Genomic DNA, 25,339 nt, shown 5'->3' on the forward strand with positions numbered 1-25,339 from the left:
TGCTGCGCGGTGCGGGGAGGTCTTCCCAAAGGTCCCAAACTTTAGAAAAATTGGAGGCCAGTGCCAGGGCACCTTCACTCTGGAAAGGAGATCCATGCCCCTAGGAGCTAAGGATCACCCAGTCCAAGCCTCTACTTCCTCTGATGGGGAAACCAAAGGCAGGGAGGAGAGGGCCCCAACCCAGGCCACCTAGCAGGGGAGCGCCAGCCAGTACCTGAGAGAGGACCTCTCTCACTCTCCCTAACCCTGGGCTCATTCTCTGCCCTCGTGGCCTGCACACGTGCGCTCCCCATCCGCCAGCGTGCAGAGGCTGGGTGAGATTGGGCAGTGGGTGCTCCAGCATGGGATGGGGCGAGACTAGCTGATGGGCTCCCCAGCTCATTCTGCCCTACCCTGAACCTCGTGCCCGGCTCTTCCTGTCCTGGATGCTGCGAGGGAAGGCCAGGGCAGAGCAGGCTCAGAAGACCGCATGGCCCCAGCCTCCAAGGCCAGCACGTGTCTTTGGTGCCTGAAAGCACTCTGTCCAGGGAGCCGGGGAGAGGCTGCTGCTGGGGCAGGGTGGAGCGGTCGGCCCCTCCCCAGACTGTGAAGCAGGCATTTTCCTTGGGCCCTCTGAGTCTCTACCTGCATCCTCCTCAGCCCCCTGGCCATGCCCACCTCCTAGGCCAATGACTTCCAGCTCTGCTCCACACAAAGTTCACCTGGGGAGGTTTAAAAACCACCAACACCCCATCAATTAAGTCAGAATCTCTGAGGCTGGGGTGGAGGAGCCCCCCTCAGGCAACCTCTTTCGCTTGCCACATCACAAATGTCCCTGCTCAGTGTCTCCACCTCTCTCAGGGTCCTGCTCATGACGCTGATTAACGTAAACTATGGGGTTAGAGGCTTTGTGGTTACCCCAAGCACTGGGGAAAACGTGCAGATCACATATGCTCTCTGCCTTCCAGTAGGAGTGAGGGCTCCAGACCCCACAGCCAAGAATCACCCCAGGGTAGGCAGTGATACACCTGAGGGACATGCAAACTCAATGGGAAGAGCTCTGGGCTTTCCCAGGAGACCAGGGCGCTGGGCAGACCATTCAGCGAGCCCCTCCCAGTAGCAAAGAGTCCCCAGCCCTCGGAAAGACTAAGCTGAATACCCACGTTTGAGGGGGATTTGGACTAAGACACATGCTCTCTCTGGTGGTAATAACAGGAATTGCAGCCCATCAGACTAAGGCTGTTTTTGTTGCTGTTGTTTGATTAAGAAAAATTCATCCAATCACTTCCCAGCCTTGGTTGTTCTTTGTGACTTAGTTTGTGTCTGAATTGTGAAAAATCCCAAAGTGAAGTGAAAGTTCAGTAGCTCCTAGTCCGTGTGACCTTTGTGGTGAGGGAAGGGAAAGTGCTCAAAAGGGCCCAGAACTCAGAATGCCGCTCGATCCGTGGTTCTCAGCCCTGGATGCTCTCCAGAGTCACCTGGAGCCTGTTAAGCATCAGCTTGCGCAGGCTCCCCCAGGACTCATGTTCATCAGGTCTGGAGGGGATGTGGGGTACCTGGTGGTTTGGACAGCGCCCCAGGTTCTCTGGGATGCATAACCTGGGACCCAATGGAGCCTCATGTTTCACAAGGATGGAGGCCTTGCAGCAAAGGCAGAGAGGGGAAATGACTCACCCAGGACCGTTTCCCCTCCAGAGCAGCTGGAATTCCCCTCCAAGTTGTCACATTCATGGGCCTGGGTATAGAACATTCTAGAAGCATGACTCCTTTCCACTGGTCTTACTTCTCCCCAGGTGGACCACAGACCTGGAGGACCCACTTTTGTCGTTTGCCTTGCTGCTACATCCAAGAAGCTCCAGGAGCTCACTGCCTCCCAAAAGCCTGCCTGGTTGGACCTGCCCCGTTCCTGTTCGTTTCTCCCACTGTCATGGATGGCTCAAGCGTGTGCCCATCTCATATACGGAAATACTGAATTCTATCTGTTAGGGTTCGGCCTGTCACATTTTGGCATGGGTGAGCCCACATTTGGAGCAGGGTGTCACAAAGACCGTGGCCCCGAGTTGTAAGTTTCCCCCGTGTGGCTCCTGGTCTGCCTGGAGCTTCTTCTCCCACCAGGGCTGCTCTCTTTTCTGTCCCTCTCCAAGCCCACAGGTGGTCAGTGTGGTGGGAAGAACGCTTGAATGGCAGCCGCAGACCTGGACTCTAGCTCTGGCTGCCAGCCAGGCTGCCTGTGACAGCTGGACAAGTCATTGCCGTTCTCGGGGCCTCAGTTTCCTTTCTGAAAAAGTGAGGTTTTCACATTTTTGTTCTCTAAGGACCTCCTGTTATCAAGTCTTCCGTGATTCTGGGAGGGTTGGTGGTCTTCAGGGGCTGGGGGCAGTGGAATAACACAAAGAGCTCAGTTCTCAGTGGAATGGTGGCCTGCGCTGCTTCTGGCCCCCAGAACACACCCATTCATCTTAAACTCCCCCAACTTGCTGCCATCTTGGGTTCCCCCCTCCAGTTCTCTCCTTCCTTTCCTCAGATGCTTACAGACCCAGATGAGGAAACCACACAGCAGGTGGTGCCTGATGCTGCCATCCCATCCAGCCTGCCGGAGGCCTCCACATGGAAGGGAGGGAAGGGAAGACGGGCTCCTTCTGAGTGAGAAACTTCCAGAGGAGAGCGTGCTGTGCTGCAAGGAGGCCACAGGGGTTAGGAAACTGGGCATTGGAAGGAGGGCCAGCCTGACACCATCTTGGGCTGAAGTCACCCTGGGTGGGTGCCTGCTAGAAGGGACAAGGGCCTGGAGGAAAGGGTAACAAGGACCCTACCACCCTCACTGTCCACTCCATGGCCCCTGGCTCCTGGCCCTGGGATTACTGAAGCCAGCATCCAAATAGGTGGATGAGAGTAGGTCTAGCTGGGGTCCCCGTCCCCAAGAGTGTAAAGTGGGTGAGGGTCAGCAGGGGGATAGGGAGAGAGCGTGTGCTGAAGCCCACAGCAGGCCCCCCGACCCACCCATCCTGGCGTGCTGGTGCACATGGGGAAATGGCAGAGCACACAATGTGGCCACAACTTGGGCGGCCCAGGGCATGTGCACAGCAACTCCCAGTGGGGAGTCCAACATGGCATGCAAGGCCTGGGGCAGACACCCAACAGCATCCAACAGAGCCAGCAGCTTTGAACCTGCAACCCTCCAACTTCCCGGCTTTCTCTCTGCCTTGCATTTGGAAGGCAGGCTGAGTCCTCTGTCTCCAGGGCTCTTGGCAATTCAGGGGGCAAGGAGGGGCCTACAGATAGCCGTGCTGAACTTCTTGCTTTAATAGGCAGATGGGTGTCTGAGCAACTAACTGAAAACCAGAAGAGACCGGGCTGTATGGTAGTCTGGCTTGGGGGAGTGGGACATGGCAGTTATAGGAGAGAAGGAGGGACGCAGGCCACAGAAGGAGCCAGGCTGGCTTTATTATTAGCACGAGGTGGCACGGGGTGGGAGAGGACGGTGCCCATCTAGGGTCACGTGGAGCCTGGTGCTTCCTTCAGCCTGAGGGCCCAGCAGTGCCCGGACAAAGGTCTCCAGCTCGGGGAAGCTTCCCGACTGCCCTGGTGCAATAGTGGGCACAGCTGCCTCTGAAAAGACAAAGGTGGGACTGGGGCTGTGATGGGGCAGAGGGAGGCATTTTCCTTTCATTCCTTGTTCATCTTACCTTTCTCCAGAGCCTCTCCACAGCATCCTTTTGCCACACATGCCACGCCAGGCACTTGGTGGGTGACAGACCCCCTGGCTGATGGATGGAAGACCCTAAACTTCTTCTCAGCCCAGTCCCAAGATCTTTCTTCTTTCTCCATGCCCATCCCTGGCCACCTCCCCGCCCGCTCCTCCCAAACACACCTGTCATCACAGCTCATCTTCGTTGACTTGCCTGGGATACAAGAAGGAAAGAAGACAAGTAAGAGTGAGTGAGGGAGGTGGGGAGACGTGGGGTCCCCCTCCTCCCAGGCCTCAGAGGCCCAACCCGTTGCCTGCCTTCCATCCCCTGCTCCCATCCACCTCAGTCGGCTACCCTAGGCAGGCACTCACCGGTGCTGCTTCTTGGCTCCGCAGCGGAGTCTTTTGCCTTGAAGAGAGAAAGGAGGTTAGTTTTCATTGGCCTCTTTCCTCCGAGGAGACCCTCTCTGTCCTGGAGGACTCGGCTCTGTAGTCTCTCCTCCCTCCCTCCTGCCAGCATCCCATGGTGTCCCGGAGTGCAGCTTGGAAGCCACAACTGACTGTTTCTCTCTCTATAGGGCTGAACCATAAGCATTCAGGAGCCCATCAGTCAGTCAGTCAACAAACATTTACTGCAGTGGCTCCGTGGTGAGCTGTGAGTGCACTGAAAGTGGTGGCTGAACCTGGGCTGTGGCATGGCAATGCGCCTCGCACGTTGCTTGGAGTGTAATAGCTGCTCAGTGAGCACTTAGAGAAGGAAGGCAGTCAGTCCAGAGCCCAGAGCCCCTCTCAGGCCATCTCCTCCTGCACGTTGTGCTCAACCACTTCCCAATGCCGCCCTCAAGGAGCTTACAGGCGAACTGGGGAAACCAGCCACGTCCAGACCAAAGCCTTCAGGGGCAGTTGCACCGAGCATGACGTGTTAGAATCCCCAGACACAGAGGTAGTTGTGTTTCTGTGTAGTTTTCTTTTGGTTGCACCCAAACAAGTCAGTAAGCATTTGTTAAGGCACTGCTGTGTGCCTGCTGGGGCTGGGTGCTACACTAGGACCCCTCTCTCCCCCAGAACTCTCCAAGCTTACGTTGGATCCTTACAGGTGCTTTCTCGGCAGCCCTGGCTTCAGATGCTGGCCTAACCTTATGAGGCCAGTGGGGTCATCCCTGTTTAACAGATGAGCAAACCGAGGCCCAGGGAGCTTGCGATCCATGCTGAATTAGCAGCAGGGCCTCAGGCCTGGGGCTCCCAGGTGCACTTGCTTTCTAGCAGTGGGGGCGGAGGAGCACCCCTGGGTTCAGCTGAACGCGCCTCTGCCTCTGATCGGCTGTGGAACCTCAGGCAAGTTGCTGCACCTCTCAGGGTGGGTCTGATTGTTCAGCTGGAAAATGGTGGCAGTCGTGGCCATCCTCCAGTGTTGCTGAGAGCATTACACAGGCTAAGAAGTAGCTCAAGCCAAGAAAGTGCCCAGATCTGGGGGAGGGGGGTGTCCAGTAGAGGTTGGTTCCCTCCCCTGGCCTGGCCCTCCTTTGACACTGGAGCTTCCCGGACCGGTGGGAGCCCCCTCTCCCATCTCAGCAGCTCCTCCCAGGTCCACAGAGGGTGCGCGTGAGGAAGAGGGACCCTCTGTGTGGTCCAAGGACCAAGTAGGGAGCATCCCAAGACATCCCTCTCCACAGGGTGTCTGTCCGTTCCCACATCCTGCATGGGGGAGGAGAGGGGAGTGGAAAGACACACTCTGCCCTTCCCGGATCTGGGAGGGGGCGAGAGGGCTCCCCCACCTCCCTCGGAAGCCAGTGTGCTCAGTGACTTTGAGATGTGCCCCCATCCAGCACCCTTCCGAGGCTTGCTGCACTCACCGAGGAGGATGAGAAGCCCCACGAGGAAGGCCAGGGCAGCGAAGATCAGACCCCCATTGCGGACAGTCTCATAGTCTGAGGAAGGAGAGGGCAAGGGGTGGAAGGGGTCATCGCAGGCCCCTCTCCCTGCAGCCCATCCTGGCAGCAGCCCCACAGCAGCAGGGGAGATGAGGGCACATAACCCGGGCTGGGAGAAACTGGGAACTGGGCATATGGGGCCACGCTCAGGGAGAGCTGGGGGAGGGCCTGCCAGGCTTACCGTAGTAGAATGGGTCCACGTCCCCCTTGGGGCTGCCACCTGAGGAGAGACGAGAGGTGGGGTGAGGGGCAAGTCGGACAGTGGGTGGAACCCCATCCTTCCTGCCCCAGCGCCCCCAAGGGTCCAAGTGGGCAAGGAGAGGCTGGTGGGTCTGCTAAGGCTGCTACCAGTGGGAGCCTCTGCCCTGGGCTGCTTCAGACACAGTCAACCTGGGACCCAATACTGAGCATCTGAAGCAGGGACCCGTGCTGCCTGGGGCCTCTGGCACCCCTGGGAGGGCTGGGCTCTTTCCTCATCTCACTGTGCACAAAAGGAAGAAAAGGCCCAGGAAGACTTCTCCCCTTACACTCGCCAGCAGCCTCTCTCCCTGTGACTAATCGATGGCAAGGTGCTGGGCAAATGGTGTGAAATGAATGGGTGAAGGAATAAACAGAATCTTAGAGTTCACTGAGCAGAAGGAGGAAACTGAGGCCCAGTCTGGAGATTTGTCCGAAGTCCCAAGGAAAGTTGGAGGCAGAACTGGGTCTTGATATTCTCTCGTATGTTGCTGTCCTCAGGGCGAAGCAGATTTATTTAAGAAACTAGTAGGTAGAGCCCACCACGAGCCAGGCTGAGGAGAACAAAGCACGAGCTCACTTAACCATCGTTACAACCCTAGGAGGCATGGCGTTATTCCAGTATCACCCGTGAGAAGATGGGGGCAGAGAGGTTAAGTAACTCACCCACAGTTACACAGCTAGTAAAGGGGAGAGCTGAGATTTGAAGGCAGGCAATAGGCTGCTAAGAATCTGGGGGCTCAACGCTTTGCTACGTTGCCTCTCAGACGTCAGAAGGAAGGAGCTGTTCAAGGCCCAGTGGTCTGGTCCAGTCTCCTGCCTCCTGCGGTGTTTCCCCACCCAGATGAGGAGCCACTCAGCCGCCAGCGGATACCACAGCTCTGCTCTCCAGCCTCAGACACTGAGCACATTTGCCCTTGAGCAGCCGGAGGGCAGCCTGGCCAGCGCTTTTCTGCCACGGCTGAAGGTGGCCCCTCTTTTCTGCCCTTCTTGAGCCCCTTCTTGGTTCTGGGGAAGCAGTGCCCAAGGTCGAAGGAATGTACACGTTGGCACTTCCCAGGCTGTGCTGAGCTGTGCCCAGGGCAGCGGGAGGCTTCAGGGCCTGACCAGCCCAGCCGTCCCCTGCAGCAGTCTCCCTAGGCCAGGAGCGAACAGCTTAGGAGGGGTCAGCACCTGGGCCTGAGGGGCCTGAGGCCAAGGGGAGGCTATGTGGGACCCAGGCAGTAGGTCTCACACAGTAGGCCTTCAAGGTTGTCTCACAGAGGCAGCTCAAGGCTCATTCAAGGTCACATGGGGAGTTAGGGTCAGAGCTGTGACTAGACCCCCGGCTCCCCTCACCACACCAGGGAACTGCCTCATCCTGAGCCATTTGATGAGCCCACCCCCACCCAAACCCCTCATCGTTCCTGGAACTGGCTCAAAATCCACCGCAGTCAACAGATGCCCTGTCGGCCTCCAGGCCTGACTCACTCACATCACAAGATCCTTGGGAAGGGCCTCCTGCACTTGGGGTCTCACCCCAAAGCCAGCCTGAGAGGGCTGACCAGAGGGGCTGGCTCCCTCCCCCACCTGACCCCCATCCACCTCCTGCTCTTAGCTTAAACACATGGAACCCGGACAGGTGTGTGCCAGGTCACAGGAGAAGCTCGTCCCCCACCCCACCCCAGCTCCTACTTAGCGCCCGACGTCCTGCCATTCAAACTGTATTTCTTTGGAGTTAAGGCAGCATCCTCTTTTAAAAGCAACTTTTCTTAGAGCGGAGGCTGGCCAGGCTGGGGAGGGGTGCCGGGTACTCCGGAAGACAGGGGTGTCAGGAGATGGAAGCGCAGGGCCCGGCTCAGCCCTCCAAGAGTGGTCCAAGCAGAGGTGCGTCCTGCTGCGCTCGCGTCCACACCCACTCACCAGCGTCCGTCGAGGACCCCACCATTTCCCCAGCAGATGGTTCCTCTGCCACCCTGTTCCCGCCGCCTCTGCTTCGGGGAGAGCGGCTGGCTGCAGGTGGCCCGGGTGAGGAGGGGCATTAAACATTAACAGTGCCAGGTAATATTTACCCTGGTCACAAGAAAGGCCCTGGCCTGGACAGCAGGGCTCCCAGGGAGGCACGAGGAGGTGTGGGCAGCAGGGGCAGGAGGAGCCAACTGGGTTTCCAGACACTCCCTACGGAAATTTCCAGAGACAAGAGCCAGGGTTGGGGTGGCAGTGGTGTCCTTCCAGCAGCTGGAGAAGCCGCGGCTGTGACCGGGAGGCAGTGGGGGGAGGTCGTTTCATGTGCCATCAGTGGTTCTACAGTTTGGGGGTCAGGGTTGGGGGTGTCCCCGGAGGGCCCCCACCCCAGCTGCACCCCCCTCACCAACCACTTAGGAGATGACTGTCTCCCTGATATTTCTCGCCTGGCACTCGAGGCTTCCTGGAGGTGGTCCCGAGGTGCCCACCCCCCAGCCACGGCCCTCGGAGCCCCCCTGCACCTTTGCCCTCCAGGCCCCTGCTGCCTGGGACGCCTGTTCCTCTGTCACCATCTTCATCCATGGAGGCCACAGCTGGCAGCTCACACCTCTGTCAGAATGGCTCCAGCCCCTCAACTAATCTCTTTCCCTGCCACCCCGGCACTTTCCTTTTGCCACCATGAAGTGCTCGCACCCTTCTGCTTGGCTCTCTAGTCGTTTCCAGGCCAGGCTCCCATGTTGCACCGGAGGCTCCTGCAGGAAGGGGCCAACCCTCTCCACACAGAGAGAAGGCTTGCTTGTGTGATTTACAAGGCAGTTTCCTGTTATTTCCTTGGGCTTTGTGTTATTTTCGCATTTACAGATGAGGAGTCTGAGGCACAGCGAGGGCAGGGCCCTGGCCCAAGGTCATACAGCTGGTGAGGGGCAAGGTGGAGACTGACAGCCAAGCTTTGGCTTTAGAAGTCAGATGTTTCCCACATCTGCGAGGCTGCCTCCCAGCTCCGCTGTGGCCTCCTTCACCTCAGGGACCCCAATGCTGGGTACTCCCTGGGTGCTCATATTCCTGGCTGAGTTCTAGTCAACTGAATTGGCCTCCAGAAGAGGCTGGGGCTCAGTGGTAGCCAGAGGGCCAAGGCCAGGGGCCAGTTCAGTCCTTCTAAAGGGGACGGCCCCATCCAGGAATCCGTGAGCGGTGTAGGGGATCGACCCTGGAATTCACTTCTGAGCTCCTCCTCCACTTGCTGATCAGATGCCCTCTGTCAAGTTACTTAACTTCTCTGTGCCTCAGTCTCCTCATCTGTAAGATGGGACTGCTCCCTACTTCCTAGGATTGGTGTGAAGAGTGAGATAACGCACATGAAGAGCACGGCATGGGACCTGGTATGCAGTAAGTGTCATGGTTGTTACTGTTATTTTTGTGTTGACTGGAGAAATAACAGGCATTAAACTTTTGTTGAACGTGAGCTGTTGGGCACAGAAAAGCCAACCACTCTCCAATGACAATGAGCATGGGCGTGAGATGGAAAGAGGGAATCTCATGACCTTGCAGACCAGGAGCCATGACACCAATTCAGCTCTCTTCTGCTTTCAGGGCTGAAGGATGAATATTCATGAACATACAACAACAGAGCTAATGTTTAGTAGGAGTTGACCACATGTCAGGCTCTTTGCAAGTGCTGTCCCACTGATCCATGTTTGCCCCATTCTACAGATAAAGAAACTGAGGCTGATCATTTGCTCCTTCATCAACCCCTGGAGGTGGCCAGGGCAGTGCCCAGATCCCCATAGGCAGACCAGGAAGACAAGGGCAGGGAAGTTGAAGGACTTGCCTGGAATACCCAGTTAATGACAAAACCAGGCTAGAAAGCCAGACCCCCAAGGCTGTACTCCCAAAGCCATGCCACTCTCCACACAGGCACAGGTGCCCCCTTATTATACATTATCTTGGCATCACAGTGTATTCTGTCTATCTTTGTAAGCCACATGGATTCTTTCTGGAATAACGAGAGATATAAAGACAGGTAGAAAGATGATAGATAGATAGATAGATGATAGAGAGAAGATAGATAGATAGATGATAGATAGATGATAAGCAGATAGTTAGATGATAGAAGATAAGTAGATAGATGATAGCTAGATGATAGATGGATAGATAGATAGATAGATAGATGACAGGTAGATAGATAGATAATAGATGATAGAAGACGAAAAGAGAAACAGAGACAGCAAGTGAATAGCTGCATTTGTAACCCTATGTGCAAGACACTGTTCTAAGCACTTAACAAAAATTAATTCATTTAATCATCACAACAACTCTATGCGGTAAGGAGGGCATTATTATCATCCTCATTTTACAGGTGAAACAACTGAGGCAAAGAGAAGTTAAAGAACTTGCCGGAGGTCAGGCAGCTAGGATGTGGGGAAACCAAGATTTGAAGCCAGCAGTCTGGCTCAGAGTCCCTGCAGAAGGGCGGGTGGATGGACAGACAGAAAAGGAGGCTGTTGGACAGTCGTCTTCCCAGCTCTTGCAGCTCAGAGATGCTCAGAGCACAGATCACAGCACGCCCAGGGCTCCACGTTGAGATGCCCTTGTTCAGAAGTCCTGCCTCTCCTCGTTTCTGCTTTTCCTGCACTTCTGGGGAGCTGGGTGCACTTGGAAGTGATGGGGTGGACACCTGTGTCAGAGTCTGAGAAGGCCGGAGGGATGGGGCTCAGGGGACTCACCCAGGTACCACCTGTCCATGGCGGGAGCTGCTGGCTGTGTCCCTGGTGGAGGAGAGTCGTGAAGAGCCCGTTGCCGAGGGCCTGGATGGAAACAGTGACACTCCCTCCCTCCACCCTCAGCAAGCCCACGGGCAGGAAGAGACACAGGCAAGGAGGAGGGGCTGGCAAGGGAGCCCTCATCTCGTGCCTGCCTGCTGGGGCGGGCGGGGGCCAGGATTCACGTGAGAGCTGGGGGAGCTTCTCTCACCTCCTCCGGGCACCTGAGGAAGGGGGAGCTGCGAGTCACTGCAGAGCAAACTGCAGCCCCCACGCTGGCCCCTTTCCTCCAGGGGAGAAGTGCCACATTCAGTGCCGTCCAGGCAGCCCAGGGCACCTGCAAAGGTCACCAGGAGCCAGGAAGGCACTGGCTGGGGCCAGAGCCAGCAGCATCAGAGCACCTGATCTTCACCAGGTTTGGGGACTGAGGAAGACACTTGGGGACATTTGTGGGTCCCCCTGAGCCTTTTCTCAGCTGCACCTCATTCCTGCAGCCCAGTTGGGCCTTTGCCCTGATCTATCCTGTCCCAAGGCCCCATTCTGTAGCCGAGAGTCCCCTGAGACTGGACAACATGGCAGCAGCCCCTTGGCAGCCACCCTAGATGGGGCTTTTCCGGGCATGGTCCTGGGGCCCAAGGTACCACCAGCTGCAGCTTCCTGTGTCCCTCCCGCCGTAGGGCAGAGACGGGGAGCAGCGGGGAGCTGGGGGCGGGAGCTGGTGTGGGGCTGCTCCCGTGGTAGCTGGCCCTTCCTCAGCTGGGACCCCTCCCTTAGCCCCTAGTGACTCGCCGCAGCCTGTGATGTCAGACTCCCCCGCCAGCCCCCCACATCTCAGGGGCCCTGCTGGAGACACCAGCAACCTAACAAGGCCTCTGAGGACTGCTGGCTGGTGCCAGAGGGGAACGGCTGGAAGACAGCACTTGTTCTAGTCCCAGGGCAGGGGTGGAGAGCCTGTCTGCCCGCTGGAGCCAGGAGCCAACAGCGTGAGCAGCAGAGCAGCCCCTACGCTGGCCCAGCTGGCTTTCCCTGGGCACTGGGGCCTCTGATGGCCTGGAGCGAGGCTGTGACAAGCTGTCTCTGCGTGGCTCGCCTGGGACCACAGGGTCTCCCTCAGGGTCTCCGTGAGCCATCCTGCTGGGCCCCCTCAAGCACAGACACTGAGAAGCAGAGTCTGGGAGGTGCTGGTTCTGGCCGCTGCCTCTGACCCTGGGCTCTGGTCAGATGAAGCCTCACCTCTCTGTTCCTCCTTAGCGACACTTCCTGCCCTGAAGAGAGACTATTGACACCCCCAGAGAGCCGCCTCTGGGCTGGAAAAAGCTCTGGAAATGGAGACTGGCAAGCCTGGAGGGGTGTTATCTGGATGGGTTGGGATCTGTTCTGGGGGCCGGAGCAGGGACCCTGACTCCAGGCTCCTTGCTCTTTCCCCACCCACCACAAGGCGGCGCTGTCACTGCTCACAAGGCCAGCGGACCCTGCACGCTGGGAGGGCCCTGAGCTGCCTAGCAGGAATTCCCCAGGCTGGGCTCTCGGAGGGGTTCACAGATCTCGGGGCTGGATGGGACTTTAGAGGTTACCTGGTCCCAACATATCAGTGGTCCAGAAAAGTGGAAATCTCAGCCAAAACCCAACCACACACACACACGCACGCGCGCGCACACACACGCATACACACAGATACATACTCCACGGTTCCTCCTAGACCCTAATGCTATGAAAGAAGGCATCTCGATCCCAAATGGAGACCCCGAATCATAGACTGACCAACTGGAAAGGGCCTCCAAGGTCATCCCACCCAACCCCGTCACTTAACAAGAGGTCCACTCTCCCGTTCAAACCCTCTGAAGGCTCAGAGTATAAGCCCAAGTCCTTTCTGTGTCTTATAGGGCCCTTTTTAATCTTTCCCCAATGACCTCTCTGACTTCGTCTACAGTTTCCCTGCCCCTTCTCTCCACTCCAGCCATACTGGTCTCCTTGATAGTCTGCTAACTATCCAGGCACACTCCTGCCTCAGGACTTTTGCACTGGCTGTTCCCTCTTCCTGAAGAGTTTCCTCCGGAGAGCTACTTGGCTAACCTCGCCCAGATCTTTCTTCATAGATTGACTCAGAAGACCCCTCCTGGCATCCTCGCCTAAAATTTTCACATCTACTCTCTGCAATGTTTCAAATTCCTCCTTAGCTTTATTTTTTTTCTGTAGCACTTATTATATCTAAGTTATATATTTTCCTTGTCTTGCTTCTTGTCTCCCAACTAAAATTTAAGCTCCCGGAAAGTGAAGATTTTTGTTGCGTTCCTTCCTAGATTCCCACCGCCTACAAAGGGCCTGACACATGATGGACTCCTAGTTTTGTTAAATGAATGAGTCCCAGAGGTGAAATAATTTTGCCAATGGCTCAGGCAGACCCAGAATTTGCCTGATGCAGCCTCTTCCCATGTAATAGGTAGCAAGAACCAGTTTGCCCCCACAGAGAGACAGTGGATGGTCGGCGCCCCCACACCCTGCTAACAGCTCCTCCAGAGCCCTTCTTGGGGCGTTCCCCATTCCTGCCTCTCTCATCCTCCCAGCTCTTCACCCAGAATCCTCCAGAAACTTTCATTAAAGTGTTCATTTGTACTTTCTGGGGAATTAAGAGTCGAGGAGGTCCCACCTCCTTTACCTCACTCACACACCTGTCCTTCCTCAGACTTCTTCCTTGTCCCCCCACCCCACCAGCTGACTGAGGCCATCAGCCTGGCTGACACTGGGGACAAGGAACCCCTCTCTCAGAACACCCTACTTTCCTCCAAGGAGGCCCTGGCTCCTTCAACCTGTGGTCCACGGTCTCCCAGAGAGAGGCCCGGGAGAGCCCCTCCTCCCGCACGTCCTCTGCGTGCAGGGGCCAGATGGACACCGAGCACCCTGACTCTTCACCACGGACTGTGTGGCGGTGGGGAAGGTCACGCCCCTGGGCCTCCCTCTCCCGCCTGTAGAATGGGATGAGAGCACCTACCTCGCAGGGTTGTAGGAACTGAGATGACATAGGTAAACTGCCTGGACGAAGAGGTCCTAACAGATGCCGACTTCATTATCCTCACCCCGATCTGGCCTTCCAGGAAACCAGGACACTCACTGTTGTCCCTCCCCCGGGCTCAGTCCCGAGCTGAGGGGATCTCTAGGGCAGGCTCCCAGAGCCCCTTGCCCTCCCTGGCCCTCAGCATGATCTCTGCCAGCCTACCCCCCACCCAGCCTCCCCAACCTTCCTTTCCTGCCCAGACACCCCCACAGCACGGCTGTTCCCTGCTGGTGTCTGGCCCCACTTCTTGTCCTCCCAGTCTTTCCTGGATATGGGGCCAAATGGGGTGGGGGTACTACTCTGCTGTCTCTGAAAGGCTACAAGGCAGGCAAGGTCCCCTCCAAACCCCACTTTGTCTGATTGTTCCAGACTGGAGCCAAAGAGGGCCATCCAGCCATGCTCTGCACTTCCCCCCGAGACCCACAGATCAAGGTCTTTGGGAGGTGTGGAGAGGTAGCCCCAACTCCCAGATCTTTCTTCCAGCATGGTCACACCCAATGGGACCGTGTCCTCAGTTGCCATGCCTCAATTCCCCCTGTCTTCCCCAAGCAGGCCTCCCCGTCCCCTGACTCCTTGGTCTCAGGGCAGCAGTCTGGGGGGTGGTCACTGTTGGGTTCGTGGGGCAGGGAGGTAGCTCGCTGGAGCATCAGCTGAGCTTTGCCTGCCTGTTGCTCAAAAGCCAGCAATGAGGCGAAGGCCCTCACCACCAGCCTTCCTTCCGAAGATGGGATTTCCCGGCTCTGCCAGCCCCGCCTGTCCAGGGGCTACACATCAGAGGGCATGGCCTTGGACTCCAGGTCCCCAGTCAAACCTCCTGGCATTGGCTCGCAGCTGGAAAGAAGACAGAAGCCCCTAGAAAGTTCTGATTCCTGGCCCAGGTCGCTCCTCAGCTGCATGGCATTATGGCCGCTCTGCAGGGAAGGTGGCGGCTCCCAGGCCCCATCTGTGCTGCCCAGAGGTCCTGAACCCCAAGGAGCGCTGGCTCCTGTCTCCTGCTGTGGCCGCAGATGCCAAGGTCACTGGGGTCTTATAAGGCGGGGCTGGGAGGAGGTGGGCCCTAGAGGGTCCATTCCTTAAGAGTTGGCTTCAAAATGGTAGGTATGGGCCCATGGGGCACTCAGGTCCTGGGAGCTGCCAAAGGGTAATGTACTCTAAGAATCAAGGTCACCAAGGCCATTCGGCTCCCTGAGCAGGCGGGGGATAGGGACGTCCTCTTCTGTTTCTACAGCTGGTGACAAGGGCAAACCCATTTGACCCACCTCTCCCACAGTGAATGCCCTGGAGAGAAATGCATTCTTGACTTTTCTCAGAACTCACCTCTGGGCTTAAACTTGACAGAGCCTGTTTCTCTCCAGCTACAATCCTCTCCTCCCAGGACCCACGGCCCTCCTCCTCTCTGAAAAGCCGTTCCAGGCACCCCACCTTCGGGGAAGGCCTGCCAGAGCACGCCCACCCCCTGCTGCTCCTGCCTTTCCTCCTCCACCTCCTGGATTCCACTGACGTGGCCCAGAGGGCTGGCATCTGGCTTTGTAACCATCTTTGCCATTTATGTCACAGATTGCCAAGGCTATCCCGGCCTCTGCGAGGACTCAGATCATGACGTCTCTTAAATCTCTGAGTCTTCACGGAGTCTGGTGCCTGGCTCTCCTCCCTTGGGAACAATTCCATCCATTTCGTGGTTCTGGATAGTTTCAAACAGCTCCTGCCTCCTAGATGTGCTTTGTCCCTCCCAAGAACTCAGCCAAGCAGGTTTGTGATACCCATTTTACAGAGGAGAGGACTGCAGTGGGATGAAGACGAGTCAGAACTGGAACCCAGGTCTAGTCAACAGAAGGGGAACCCTGCTGTCAAAGAAAGAAGATGGAAGGAAATGGATAGTGATATAAATAACACATTATCTACATGTCAAATTTTCAAAGAGTTTTTGTGTCCGTTGTATCAATTTGATACCGTGAGGCAACAGGAAAGATATTGATGGGCCCTTTGTAGAGCTGAGGAAACTGAGGCTTCAGTGGTTTTCCTAAGGGCACACAGGAGCCCAGCTCACCCTGTGGCTAGGAGAGACCTCACCTTGCAGAGAAGGAAACTGACACAGATGCTGGGGTCTGCCCCAGCTCACACAACTAGAGAGAAGAGGGGAGCACAGGGAATGTCCTGAACCTCCTTCTGCTCCAAGCCTGGCTCAGAGGCAGGAACCCACCTTCTGGATGGTACAGGGGGCCCATCCTCCAGTAGCCCCTCCCACCCCTGGTCCTTCAGGACATCCGATCAGAGCATCACCTGCTCTGCCATCACGGCCTTGGCAGGTGCCCCACAATTGTGCAACCAGGCACGAGTCTGGGGCTGGCTCCATAAAATCAATACCGGCTGGCTTGAGCTGGTTGATTCTGCCCCCCTGGAGTTCAGCTGTGACAGCACGAATCACGCTAATGGTGGGAGGTGGCCGTTCTTCCTCTTTGTGGCCTGAGGACAGGTATTTCCAATTTCCTCTCCTGACTCAGGTAAACACACCTGATCCCCCCCCCACTGTGCCCCCCGCCCCCACCTCTCTTTCTGTCTATCCATTTGTCTGTCTGTCTCTTTCTCTCTCTCTCACTGGGCCCAGGGTGAGGCAGAGCAGCCAGGGACAAGTTGGAGTGAACCAGATAGAGCTGGACAGCGCTAGCCGCCCCCGCCAGCCTGTGATCCCAGGGAGGGCAGAACCCTTCTCCCCAGAAGGAGGTGAGGAGCCCGGTGACCTTGGGACAGACTTCAGCCTGGCACCCCTCCCCCACCTCCCCTCCCTGCTGCTCACACTCTGCCTCTGACTCTCTTCCAAGAACAATTTGGCAGGTTCCAATCCACAACCTGCAAAAAAACAGAGTGGTGGGGAGGGCCACAGCCTGGGGGCCCAGAAGGCAGGCTGACCTATTTTTATGTGGTGTTAAGGAACACAAACACCTCCATGCAAAGAGGCTTGAGAATCTTTGGAGTGGAATTCATGGGGAGCACGAGGAGTCGTCAGGAGTCGTCGGAGGTGAAATGTGCAGGACACCCGAGGTCACTGTCTGAGACGCGGGGACTCAGCATTCCCTTCTGGGAAATGGCACAGCAGCTTTCCTGTCCAACCAAGTTCCATCTGCTATAGCCAACCAAATCACAAACCTAAGTCACGGGTCTGGAGGCTGCGTGGACGTGGTCCTGCCTGCACGGAGTGCCAGTCCAGAAGGAAGACACACTTCAAGCAGCAGTCCATGCCTGGGTTTTGGATTCTGGATTCCTCTTCCCTGGCCCTGCAGTGCTAGACCAGAGAGGGAGAAGAGGCTCATCCATTGGTGAGGGGCAGGGGGTCCTCAGTTTGGGCCTGGACACTAAGGTCATCCTGGGTAGGTTCTGAGAGTCCATCTTGCCTAGAGGATCCCACCAGCTCGTCACTTTCCCTCAGCTCGAACACTGCCAGCGATGGGGAGCTCACTCCAGTATTGCATCATCACAGCTGCGGGAACTAAGGACTCCCTCACACGAGGCCACGTTCTGCCTCCTTCTCACGTCTCCTGATGGGCCTAAGTCCTTTCCTCCGCAGCACAGAGGAAGCCCGGCTTGGTGCTGGACGGGCCTCGGCTAGATCTTGGCTTTGCCACCAGCGGTGCCAACTCAGGCAGGTCCCACCAAGCCGGTTTCATGTGTAGAACGGGGGTACCACCATAGAGGGTCATGAGTTCTGAACGAGTTGGTACATGTGAAGGCCTCAGCCCAGTGTTAGCTGCTTTTCTTTATTATTATTTTGATCATCAGTTTGACTGCTCTTTACGTGTCATTTCCAGAGTGCTCACCTCCCACATGACCCTCGTCAGAGCACAGTCCAGCTCATTTGTGCCCTGAGGGAAGAGCTAGGCCCCACCAGCCCACAGGACCCTCTCCCTTCGTCTGGACGTCAGCCTTCCTGGCAAGAAGGAAGCCAGGCCGTGTGGTTGGTGTGCGGTAGAGAACTTTGGCAATGCACAGCCTGGGCTCCATTCCTAGCTCCGCCACCTCCCAGCTCTATGTCCCTAGACCAGTGACAGATTTATTATCTGTAAAATGTGAATACCCTCCCTGCCTCAGAGACAATGCTGGAATACCAGGAAGAAAAACATGTGGGTGCTTAGAGTCCAGCAAAGTAGAACCATTTTATACATATGCTAGAGGTGATAACTATCATTCTCTATTATTAACAATTATTATGAGAAAAATCAGAACTTCCCCCTCAGACTTCCTTACACGTATCTTTAGTTTAATGTCTTATTTTTAATAACGACTGTAGGGAGGTACCCACAATCTTTTGCACGCCTGGGGCCTCTAAGGCTCTCCATCTGGCTGTGCTCTGACTTGCCGCAAGGCCTGTAAATCCCTGGCCCATAAACGTGTTCCATGAGTAGTGGTCGTTAGCTTATTTACAAAGCCTAAGTGTGACCTGACTTTTTAACCACCAAGATCGCTGGGTTGACAGTGCTGAGTCTGACCTCAATGACAAGTCTCAGCCTTTTCAAAGACCAGGGGGACTGAGGGTAGAAAGAACAGGTGCAGAAGTAGGACAGGTACCACGGTGTCCCCGGGGCGGCCAGGCAGTGGCTGGACCCGCCAAGTCCCTCAGGACCCGCACCCTGCAATTCCGCAGCTCTAAACAACTCACAGAACCTAGACACACTCTGTGAAGATTTCTCGAGACCCTAAGAGGATCCAGGCATTCTTACGTTAGAATGAGACACAGTCTTTGCCCTCGAGCAACTGTCTCACAATAAAGACACGCAAAACACGTAGAGGTGGGGGTTGCACACCAGCGACCTCCAAGGGAATTGGCCCACAGCTGCGTTTGGCCAAGTTACTTTTTAAAAAACTGAATTGGAGGGGCTGGCCTGGTGGCCTAGTGGCTAGGGTCGTGCACTCCGCTTTGGAAACCTGGGATCCACAGTCTGGACCCAGACCTACATGCTGCTCATCAGCCACACTGTGGTGGTGTCCCACATACAAAACAGAGGAAGATTGGCACAGATGTTAGCTCAGGGCCAATCTTCCTCACCAAAAAAAAACTCCAAAAAACTAAATTGGAATGTCTTTGGGCAGGCACTCTAGGTGACCCCAGCCGCTATGCCCCATCTATTGTGTCACTACAGCTGATTCACAAATGGCCATTATCCACCTGGTCCCTGCCATTTGGATGCGAGGTACAGAATACTAAATGTGAAGATAAAGGCAGGAACTAGTGTGACCACAGCACAGAAAAGAAGGGACTCTTTCTACCTGAAGTCCAGGAAGGCTTCACAGAGGACAGGGTATTTGGGTTTGGAGAAAGATAATAGGATAAGGGCTTGGTTCATAACCTAAGTGACCCCCCATGCCCCTCTTGTCAAGTCCTTAGGTAGCAGCTCCAGAACTGACTAAAGGGAGAGGTTGAATCTTTCATTTCAGGCCGGCGAGCCCTCCATCAAGCCACTGTGACTCGCTTCTCTCCAGGACATGCACAAGGTACCAGTCCTACTATGGAGCGGAGCCTGGGCCCACTGACCTGGGGAGGAGGTGGGTGGCGAGCAGGGGGAGGCAGGAGGAGGAAGGGGTGAGAAGGAACAGGTACAGGCCAGGGAGGGGAGGGGAGGGGCAGGGAGGGGAGGGAAGAGAAGCAGCTGGAATAAACACACACCACCTGGCTGCCTCTTCACCCGGCGCTGCCTCCCTCTGACCAAGGACAGAGCCCCTTTGGCCCTTCAAGTGCCACAGGCCCTACAAACACTCGAGTTGTTTTACAGAAAGGAGAGCTGCCTCAGAGCCACTAGGAAACAAATGGTATTTTATTCCCTTTTGTGGTTGAGAGGATGGATCACAACACAGAAGAGCAGTCCTGGTCACGGCGGCACGGCTTGATCAGTTTCCACGAGAACACGATGGACGGGAGGGGCAGGGCCTGGTTTGATCTTCCACTCTTTATGACCTTCGACCTCTTGCTGTTCCCTCTGCGGCAGGGACAGAGACGAGGAGCAAAGGCGCGGGAGCCGTTGTGGCTGCCTGACCAACGCGACGCGGACAGAGCAGCAAGGACCCCTGCTCTCCCTGCCACCCCTCCCCGAGCGCTGGGCCCAACAGGATGGGTCCCCTCAGCCAGCGCCAGCCAGAGATCCAACTCAGGAACGGGAGTCTGAGTCCAGACGAGCTGGGCAGTAGATTGGAATCCCGGAAGCAGGGAAGGTTGGGGGCCGGGGGTAGGGTTCCAGAGCCTGTGGGGTTATTGCTGAGAAGATATGCAAGTGGCACGTTCCCCAGGGGCAGAGTGGAAGCCCTGGGCATGGAACCTCTGGCCACTCTGCGACGGGGTGGGGCGGATGGGGACTCCATGGTGGAAGTCCCCAGGAGGCAATGTAGCCGGCCCGAAGGCACAGCTGGGCTCCCCAGCTCCTCCCTGTGAACGTCCAATGGCTAAGAGACCCTCAGGACAGACATAGGTCGCGGTGGACCATGGAAGCGAGGTTCTTGTAGAAGGAGGGACGAGAGGCCATGGAGAATGACATGGAGGTGATGTCACCTTCCCAAGTCAACTGGAGACTCCCGCCTGTGCCCCTACCCTCCACTCAGCTAGGAGAAGGGACTGGTCCCTCAGGGAAAAAGCAGGCTCTTGGGAGCAGGAGGTGATGGGGCCACAGGGGAGCAGGGAGGAGCTGACGGCGACATGGCTCAGCTCCTGCCCAGGAGAGTGAGTTCAGGTTCACTAAAACACAACATCGTCCACAGACAAGCAGCCACGAAGACCACAGCCATCACACACACACAGACACGTCACAGGAGGGGGACGAGACCGCAGGCTGCAGGTGGGAGGCGGGCGTTAGTTGCATCATGAAGTTGAGGACGGGTGTTCGAGGGATAGGGAGGGGGTGGGGGACACACAGTCTTGGCTTCTCCTGGGGGAAGATCTGTTGCTGTAGTGGCCGGTCTGCATCTAAAGGTTCAGGCAGCTGCCTTCAGGTTCTGGAAGCTGAAGAGGGAGAGAATCCAAATTAAACCAAAACTTTGGCTCCGTTCAGGAATCTTCACCTGCTCGTCTCCCCGCCTTGGGCACAGCCCCTCTGGCCACTGAAACTAAGTGCCACGTTCCCAGTGAAGCAAGGAGGATGAGCCTGAGATGCAGGGAAAGGAGACGAAGGCACAGGAGAGGGTGGACCTGGGGGAAGGGTCTCTCAGGAGGACCGGAAACCGGTAGACGTGGGAAGGAAGTTGTTACACCCAGGGTTTCTATTCCAGCGCACCCCCCAAGAGTTGCTCACAGTCCTGAGACCTGAGACCAGGGTTTCTGAGGAAGTCCCAGTTTAACAAAAAAAAAAGAGACAAGAAAACTGCTAGCTCAAGGCGCCCCTCCTTGAGTCTTCATACACCACAGCCGAGATTCTGACCCGCCAGCTGCCATGACACTGACAGAACACCAAGCTACCCTACAGCTAGGACACCTGCCTCCCAGACTGGCTTCCACGGCCTCCTCAAGCTTAGGCATCACTGACCTTCCCGAGCCCCATGGAGAAGAGGGAGGTAAAGGGGCCCCGGACTGCCCACCCATGGGCGCTGATGAGGACGTAAGAGCTTAGGAAAGGATTAAAATGCTACACAAGTACACCGGGCCCTTCCGATCACAGTAAAAGCTGGATATCAGGCATTTTACATCCAGAAATCGCTTTTAACTTAACAATTTAGGACAAAGTTATACACCTATTATGCCTTATTTGTATGGGAAAAAGAAAAAAGGCAGAAGTGAGCCCTGAGTATGTTCTAGGGTATGTCATAAAGGGAGGCAGGCAGGAGCAGAGGGGCAGAGGGGTGTGGTGAAAATGGCACCAAATTAAGTTCGAGTTCCAGTCCGTCACTTACTATCTGTGTGGCTATTCTCTCTGACCTCAGTTTCTTCATCTGGAAAGTGGGGCTAACCTCCACCTCTCCTACTTACTTCTTCTGGCAGGCTCGAGCGAGTTTGTGTGTGTGGCAGCATTTTGAGAACTGTAAAGCACTTACCCGTTATTACATTCCTGCGTCCTCACAATAAACAGTGGAAACAGAAGCTAAAAGCAGTGCCCCTAAATGTCGAGAACTGATAACGCTGGTATGGAAGAGTGGAGGCGGGGGGGCTCATAGACTATTCTCCCTACTTCCATATGGGGTTGGGAAGTTTCATAAAATGATAATTTAAAAAAGCGGCCCTATAGTACTTTCTGAATCATCACTAAAGCCAGCATCTTTATGCTACTTCGATATCACTAACTCTAATTCTCTCTCCAGTCACGCCCACGTGGAGCTGGGATGATGCCCTTTTAACTTGACCACTGGGTTGTGTGGAAGCACTATTTCCTGGCTGTTTACCGTGTGTCTGGGCGGGGCACCCTGGATGTTTCAGTCCGTCTGTCTCATCACTCCTTTCAGACACAAGACTCCCCAGAGCACAGCTCATATAAAAGCTGTGGCCATTGCAAAAGCTAGCCCAGGACTTCCTCGATGAAGGACAGTGATGCTGACAGAGGGAGATGCAGGCAGACAGCATCTTACCTTCCCACCTGAGGGCTGCACTTCAGTTCTCCGCTTTCTGGGGCTCCGTTGCTGGAAAGAAAACCAGAATGGATTGTAACGAATGCACCCCTCACCCCAACGGGCCAGCCCCTGCAGCAGCCACGCCTGTGCCTGACTTTGGGGGAGCTGGACTCATACAGCAAAGAGATAACTCGCGTAGGATTTTGAGTCAGACAGAACTGGGTGCAGCCCTTGTCCTGCCACTTGCTGGTTACAGGAACCTGGCACTTTCCTTAACTTTCTTGAGTCCCTTGGTTGTAAAATGTGGATGGTGATGCCTGCCTCGTGAGGCTGAGTGCACTTTAAATGAGACGGGGTCTAGAAGCCCTTGGGCTCATGCCTGACGCTAAGTGGAGTAGTGGCAGGAGTAGGGGTCTGTTTGGTGGCAGTGAGGGGGCAACACAGTGGAGGCCCTGGAGACCCCTCTCCCAGCCCTATGGGAGCATGTCTGGTGGCTCTAGGGAGGCCGTGGCACCTGGTGACCACCCCTCCCCGAGCCATAAAGGACCAGAGCCCACTCCCTCCATCCCACTAGGCAGGTGGTCCTGACAGTTACCGTTTGCAGTGATGAGGTTTCCCACCTGGGCCTCCTCGTCCCCTGGAGCCCTGCAAGAGGCAGAGACATGGGCCTTCCGTCAGAGGTCTCCAGGGCAAACCCGGAGAGCATCACCACTCTCCTTGCTGGGGCAGGGGGTCCTTGACCAGTCTCCCGCAGGCCATCCGAAGGCTCCAGCACTCTCCACCGTGGGGTGCATGGGGCAGAGGGAGAAGTCAGGACTGAAGGGGCAGAGTCGGGGGACTTACACGCACCCTTCCATGTCGACCCTAAGTCCTGGGAAGGGGTGGCCGAGGGCCAGGTAGGGGCTTGGGTTGCATCCTGCCATAGACTCTGGACTTCTGAGGTCCAGTGCTCCCCTTGGATATCGCAGTGGACTAATGGGGTGTGCTGTTTACGTGGGAGTAGAAAGGTGAATGACAGGGATCCCCAGCTTCCACTCAGCTCAGAGAGCCTCATGAACAAGTGACAAGCAGGCACGGTGCAGAGGAGGACCTCAAGAGAGACCCTCACACCCTCTGCTTTCCTTCTCCCAGGCCCGACTGTCTCAAGGGCCTCCAGACAAGGATCTAGGATCTTGCCAACCTCCCCTCCCCCTTACACATCAGCAGAGAGAAGGAGGGGTGCTGGCGTCTCCTTTGCCCCCCAGTCTGCCTGGCAAGCCTCAAAACTTCTCCTCTAACCCCAACACACATGGCCTGTTTCCAAGACAAGAATCCAAAAGAACCCTCCTTTGGAGTCACACACCAGGCAGCCCCTCCCTGTCCCCTCCTACTGTCACCCCAGACGGCACAGCCATGGCATCCTTACCGGGGCTTATGATTGAAACTGCACTTGCACCTGCGACCTGAAAGGCAAAGAAACCATCTAAGGTCATGCTCCCAGCTTGGCCACCACAGGGCTGCCCTGTGAGTCTGTGTGGGCTGTGGGACTACGCAGATCACAGCCCCCACACATGGGCAGTGCCCCGCTGGCACAGCCGTACGCAGCAATTCCACATTGGAGTAGGGTCCTTCTGAGGCCTAGGTTCAACAGGCAACAGCTCAGGTGGCCACACCACCGCAGTCCGCCTGATCACACAGGTGCAGAGGGCTCCGTGCAGACCAGGCTCTTGTGGGGAGAGAAATGGGGCACATCCCTCAGAGCACTCCAAGGACAGCCCCCAACTCCTATGACTCCCCCACTCATGTTCAGCTGGATACAGCACCAGGAGAGCCACCCTGCCCCTCTTCTCATCGGTGCTATTTTCATGGAGACTTATTCTGTCCATCCTTCCCTGTTGTCCTGAGCACTTACTGTGTGCCCAGCACTGCGTCAGCGAGATAACAGGCAGCACAGAGAGGCTCCTGCCCTCTCTGGCAGGGAACACAGCCAGGCTCTCACACCCTTCTCCACCCGCTTAGCAGCCGCAGACACAGCTCTTACAGAGTGAGCCAAGAACCAGAAGGACTCACTTAGGATGAGGAGGATCCCCAGGGAGAAGAGGACCACGGCGAACACCAGTCCCCCGATCCTCAGGGTCTGGTAGTCTGCAAAGGAACACAGGTGAGAGAAGGAAGAAGGGATGGGCCAGGGAGAGCACATCTGTCCCTCCACTGGACGGGGCGGCGCCTCCCCCTACACCCAGGGCTGCCGTCACCGCTCACCATAATGGAAAGGGTCCTTTTCTTTCTCCTGCTCGGCTGCTGCAAAAACAAACAAGCGTGGTCAAGAGGAAGACAGCTACACCTCCTGGTTCCCAAATACCTTACCTTGCCTCATAGGCCTCTCCCCACAAACGGATTCCTGGGAAGCAGGGCCCATTAAGCAGAGATGACTGGAGAAGCCCAGAAGGGTGGGCCTCTTGGCTGGGGCCAGCCTGAGAGCCAAGGCAGGTACAGCTCAGAGCCCCAGTGAGATTCTGCGTTCACTGCACATCCACATTTATGGGGAAACCAAGACCAAGGAAGGACATGTGACTTGCACAAGGCCAGAGTCTAGGTGATGTGTGGCTTTGGCTCCCAAGGTCTAGGCCAAAAGTCTACAGGGGCTCGGTGGGCTTGAGGGCTTGAAAGTAGACCCTGCTGGGGCCTGTGGGGAGAGGTGGGCAGGCTGAATTAGAGTCTGTGAATAGCTGTCACTTTCCAGGACTTTCTCTGCTGACTAAACAGAGGGGCCCCCGATGAAACACGAAGAATCTGGGAGCCCCCAACCCTAGCATACCAAAGGGCCAAGACCTTCCAACAGAAAGGGCCCTTGGTGAGCCATCTTGTCACAGCCAGGTGCTAGGGGGTTACTTACCACTGGCCAGGACCGCAGGGGCCAGCAGGCTGCAGAGAAAGATCAGCACCACCTCCATGGCGTCTGGGGACAGAGGGAGGAGAAAGTGACTCTCTGGACAGGAGGCTCCCCATGCCAGCCCTCAGCCTGACTGGGGTGCAGTCGAATTCCCAGTTCTGCTCTGCGCTCTCTCCATACCAGGAGCATTCAAACAACCTAAGCAGAAGCAGCTGACATGTATCACGCTCTGACCCGGAAGTTCTGCAGGCATTAATTCAATTACTACAATTGAACCAACACAATTAGTGGCACTGTGACTAACCCACTTTGCAGGTGAAGAGCCCGAGCTTAAAGAGGTTAAATGAGTTGCAGAACCTTGAT

The 25,339-nt window shown here is 56.2% G+C and overlaps 2 protein-coding genes across 14 annotated transcripts in view; both read right to left on the reverse strand.

The window, feature by feature from the left end:
- Positions 1–3,403: 3,403 nt before the first annotated feature.
- FXYD2 (FXYD domain containing ion transport regulator 2) lies at positions 3,404–15,093 on the reverse strand. 13 transcript variants are annotated; one of them, XM_070272840.1, is made up of 9 exons: positions 14,295–14,595; positions 13,528–13,618; positions 10,750–10,875; positions 10,503–10,544; positions 5,780–5,818; positions 5,521–5,595; positions 4,040–4,076; positions 3,851–3,881; positions 3,404–3,588 (listed from the first exon to the last, which is right to left on the reverse strand). In XM_070272840.1, exons 2-8 carry the CDS (start codon positions 13,601–13,603, stop codon positions 3,857–3,859), a joined length of 420 nt encoding a protein of 139 aa, XP_070128941.1. In that variant the 5' UTR covers positions 13,604–13,618; positions 14,295–14,595; the 3' UTR covers positions 3,404–3,588; positions 3,851–3,856. The 13 variants fall into 13 exon arrangements, with proteins under 13 accessions (XP_070128941.1, XP_070128940.1, XP_070128942.1 ...); XM_070272839.1 differs by having other exon boundaries at positions 13,528–13,623; XM_070272841.1 differs by having other exon boundaries at positions 14,402–14,593.
- Positions 15,094–19,373: 4,280 nt separating this feature from the next.
- Positions 19,374–25,339, reverse strand: part of FXYD6 (FXYD domain containing ion transport regulator 6) — a 33,971-nt gene continuing 28,005 nt past the window's right edge. The window contains exons 2-8 of the mRNA XM_001502701.5: positions 24,980–25,042; positions 24,346–24,384; positions 24,154–24,228; positions 23,510–23,546; positions 22,700–22,749; positions 22,123–22,173; positions 19,374–20,569 (exon numbers count right to left, since the gene is read on the reverse strand). Coding sequence (XP_001502751.1) covers positions 22,145–22,173; positions 22,700–22,749; positions 23,510–23,546; positions 24,154–24,228; positions 24,346–24,384; positions 24,980–25,037 — 288 coding nt within the window. The 5' untranslated portion in view covers positions 25,038–25,042 and the 3' untranslated portion in view covers positions 19,374–20,569; positions 22,123–22,144. The remainder of the gene's footprint in view (positions 20,570–22,122; positions 22,174–22,699; positions 22,750–23,509; positions 23,547–24,153; positions 24,229–24,345; positions 24,385–24,979; positions 25,043–25,339) is intronic.

The sequence above is a fragment of the Equus caballus genome, chromosome 7 (genome assembly GCF_041296265.1).
Source record: "Equus caballus isolate H_3958 breed thoroughbred chromosome 7, TB-T2T, whole genome shotgun sequence".
NCBI classification, from domain to species: domain Eukaryota; kingdom Metazoa; phylum Chordata; class Mammalia; order Perissodactyla; family Equidae; genus Equus; species Equus caballus.

What these genes read in the sequence shown, in the direction of transcription:
- FXYD2 (XM_070272837.1), bottom strand. Translation starts at nt 14,486, where the DNA reads ATGCAGCTGAGGAGCGACCTGGGCCAGGAATCAGAACTTTCTAGGGGC. An exon ending in CATGGACAGGTGGTACCTGG is followed by an intron (nt 5,819 to 10,502) that starts GTGAGTCCCCTG and finishes GTCTCTCCTCAG; the next exon opens with GTGGCAGCCCCAAGGGGGAC. An exon ending in GGGGCTTCTCATCCTCCTCG is followed by an intron (nt 4,077 to 5,520) that starts GTGAGTGCAGCA and finishes TCTCTCTTCAAG; the next exon opens with GCAAAAGACTCCGCTGCGGA.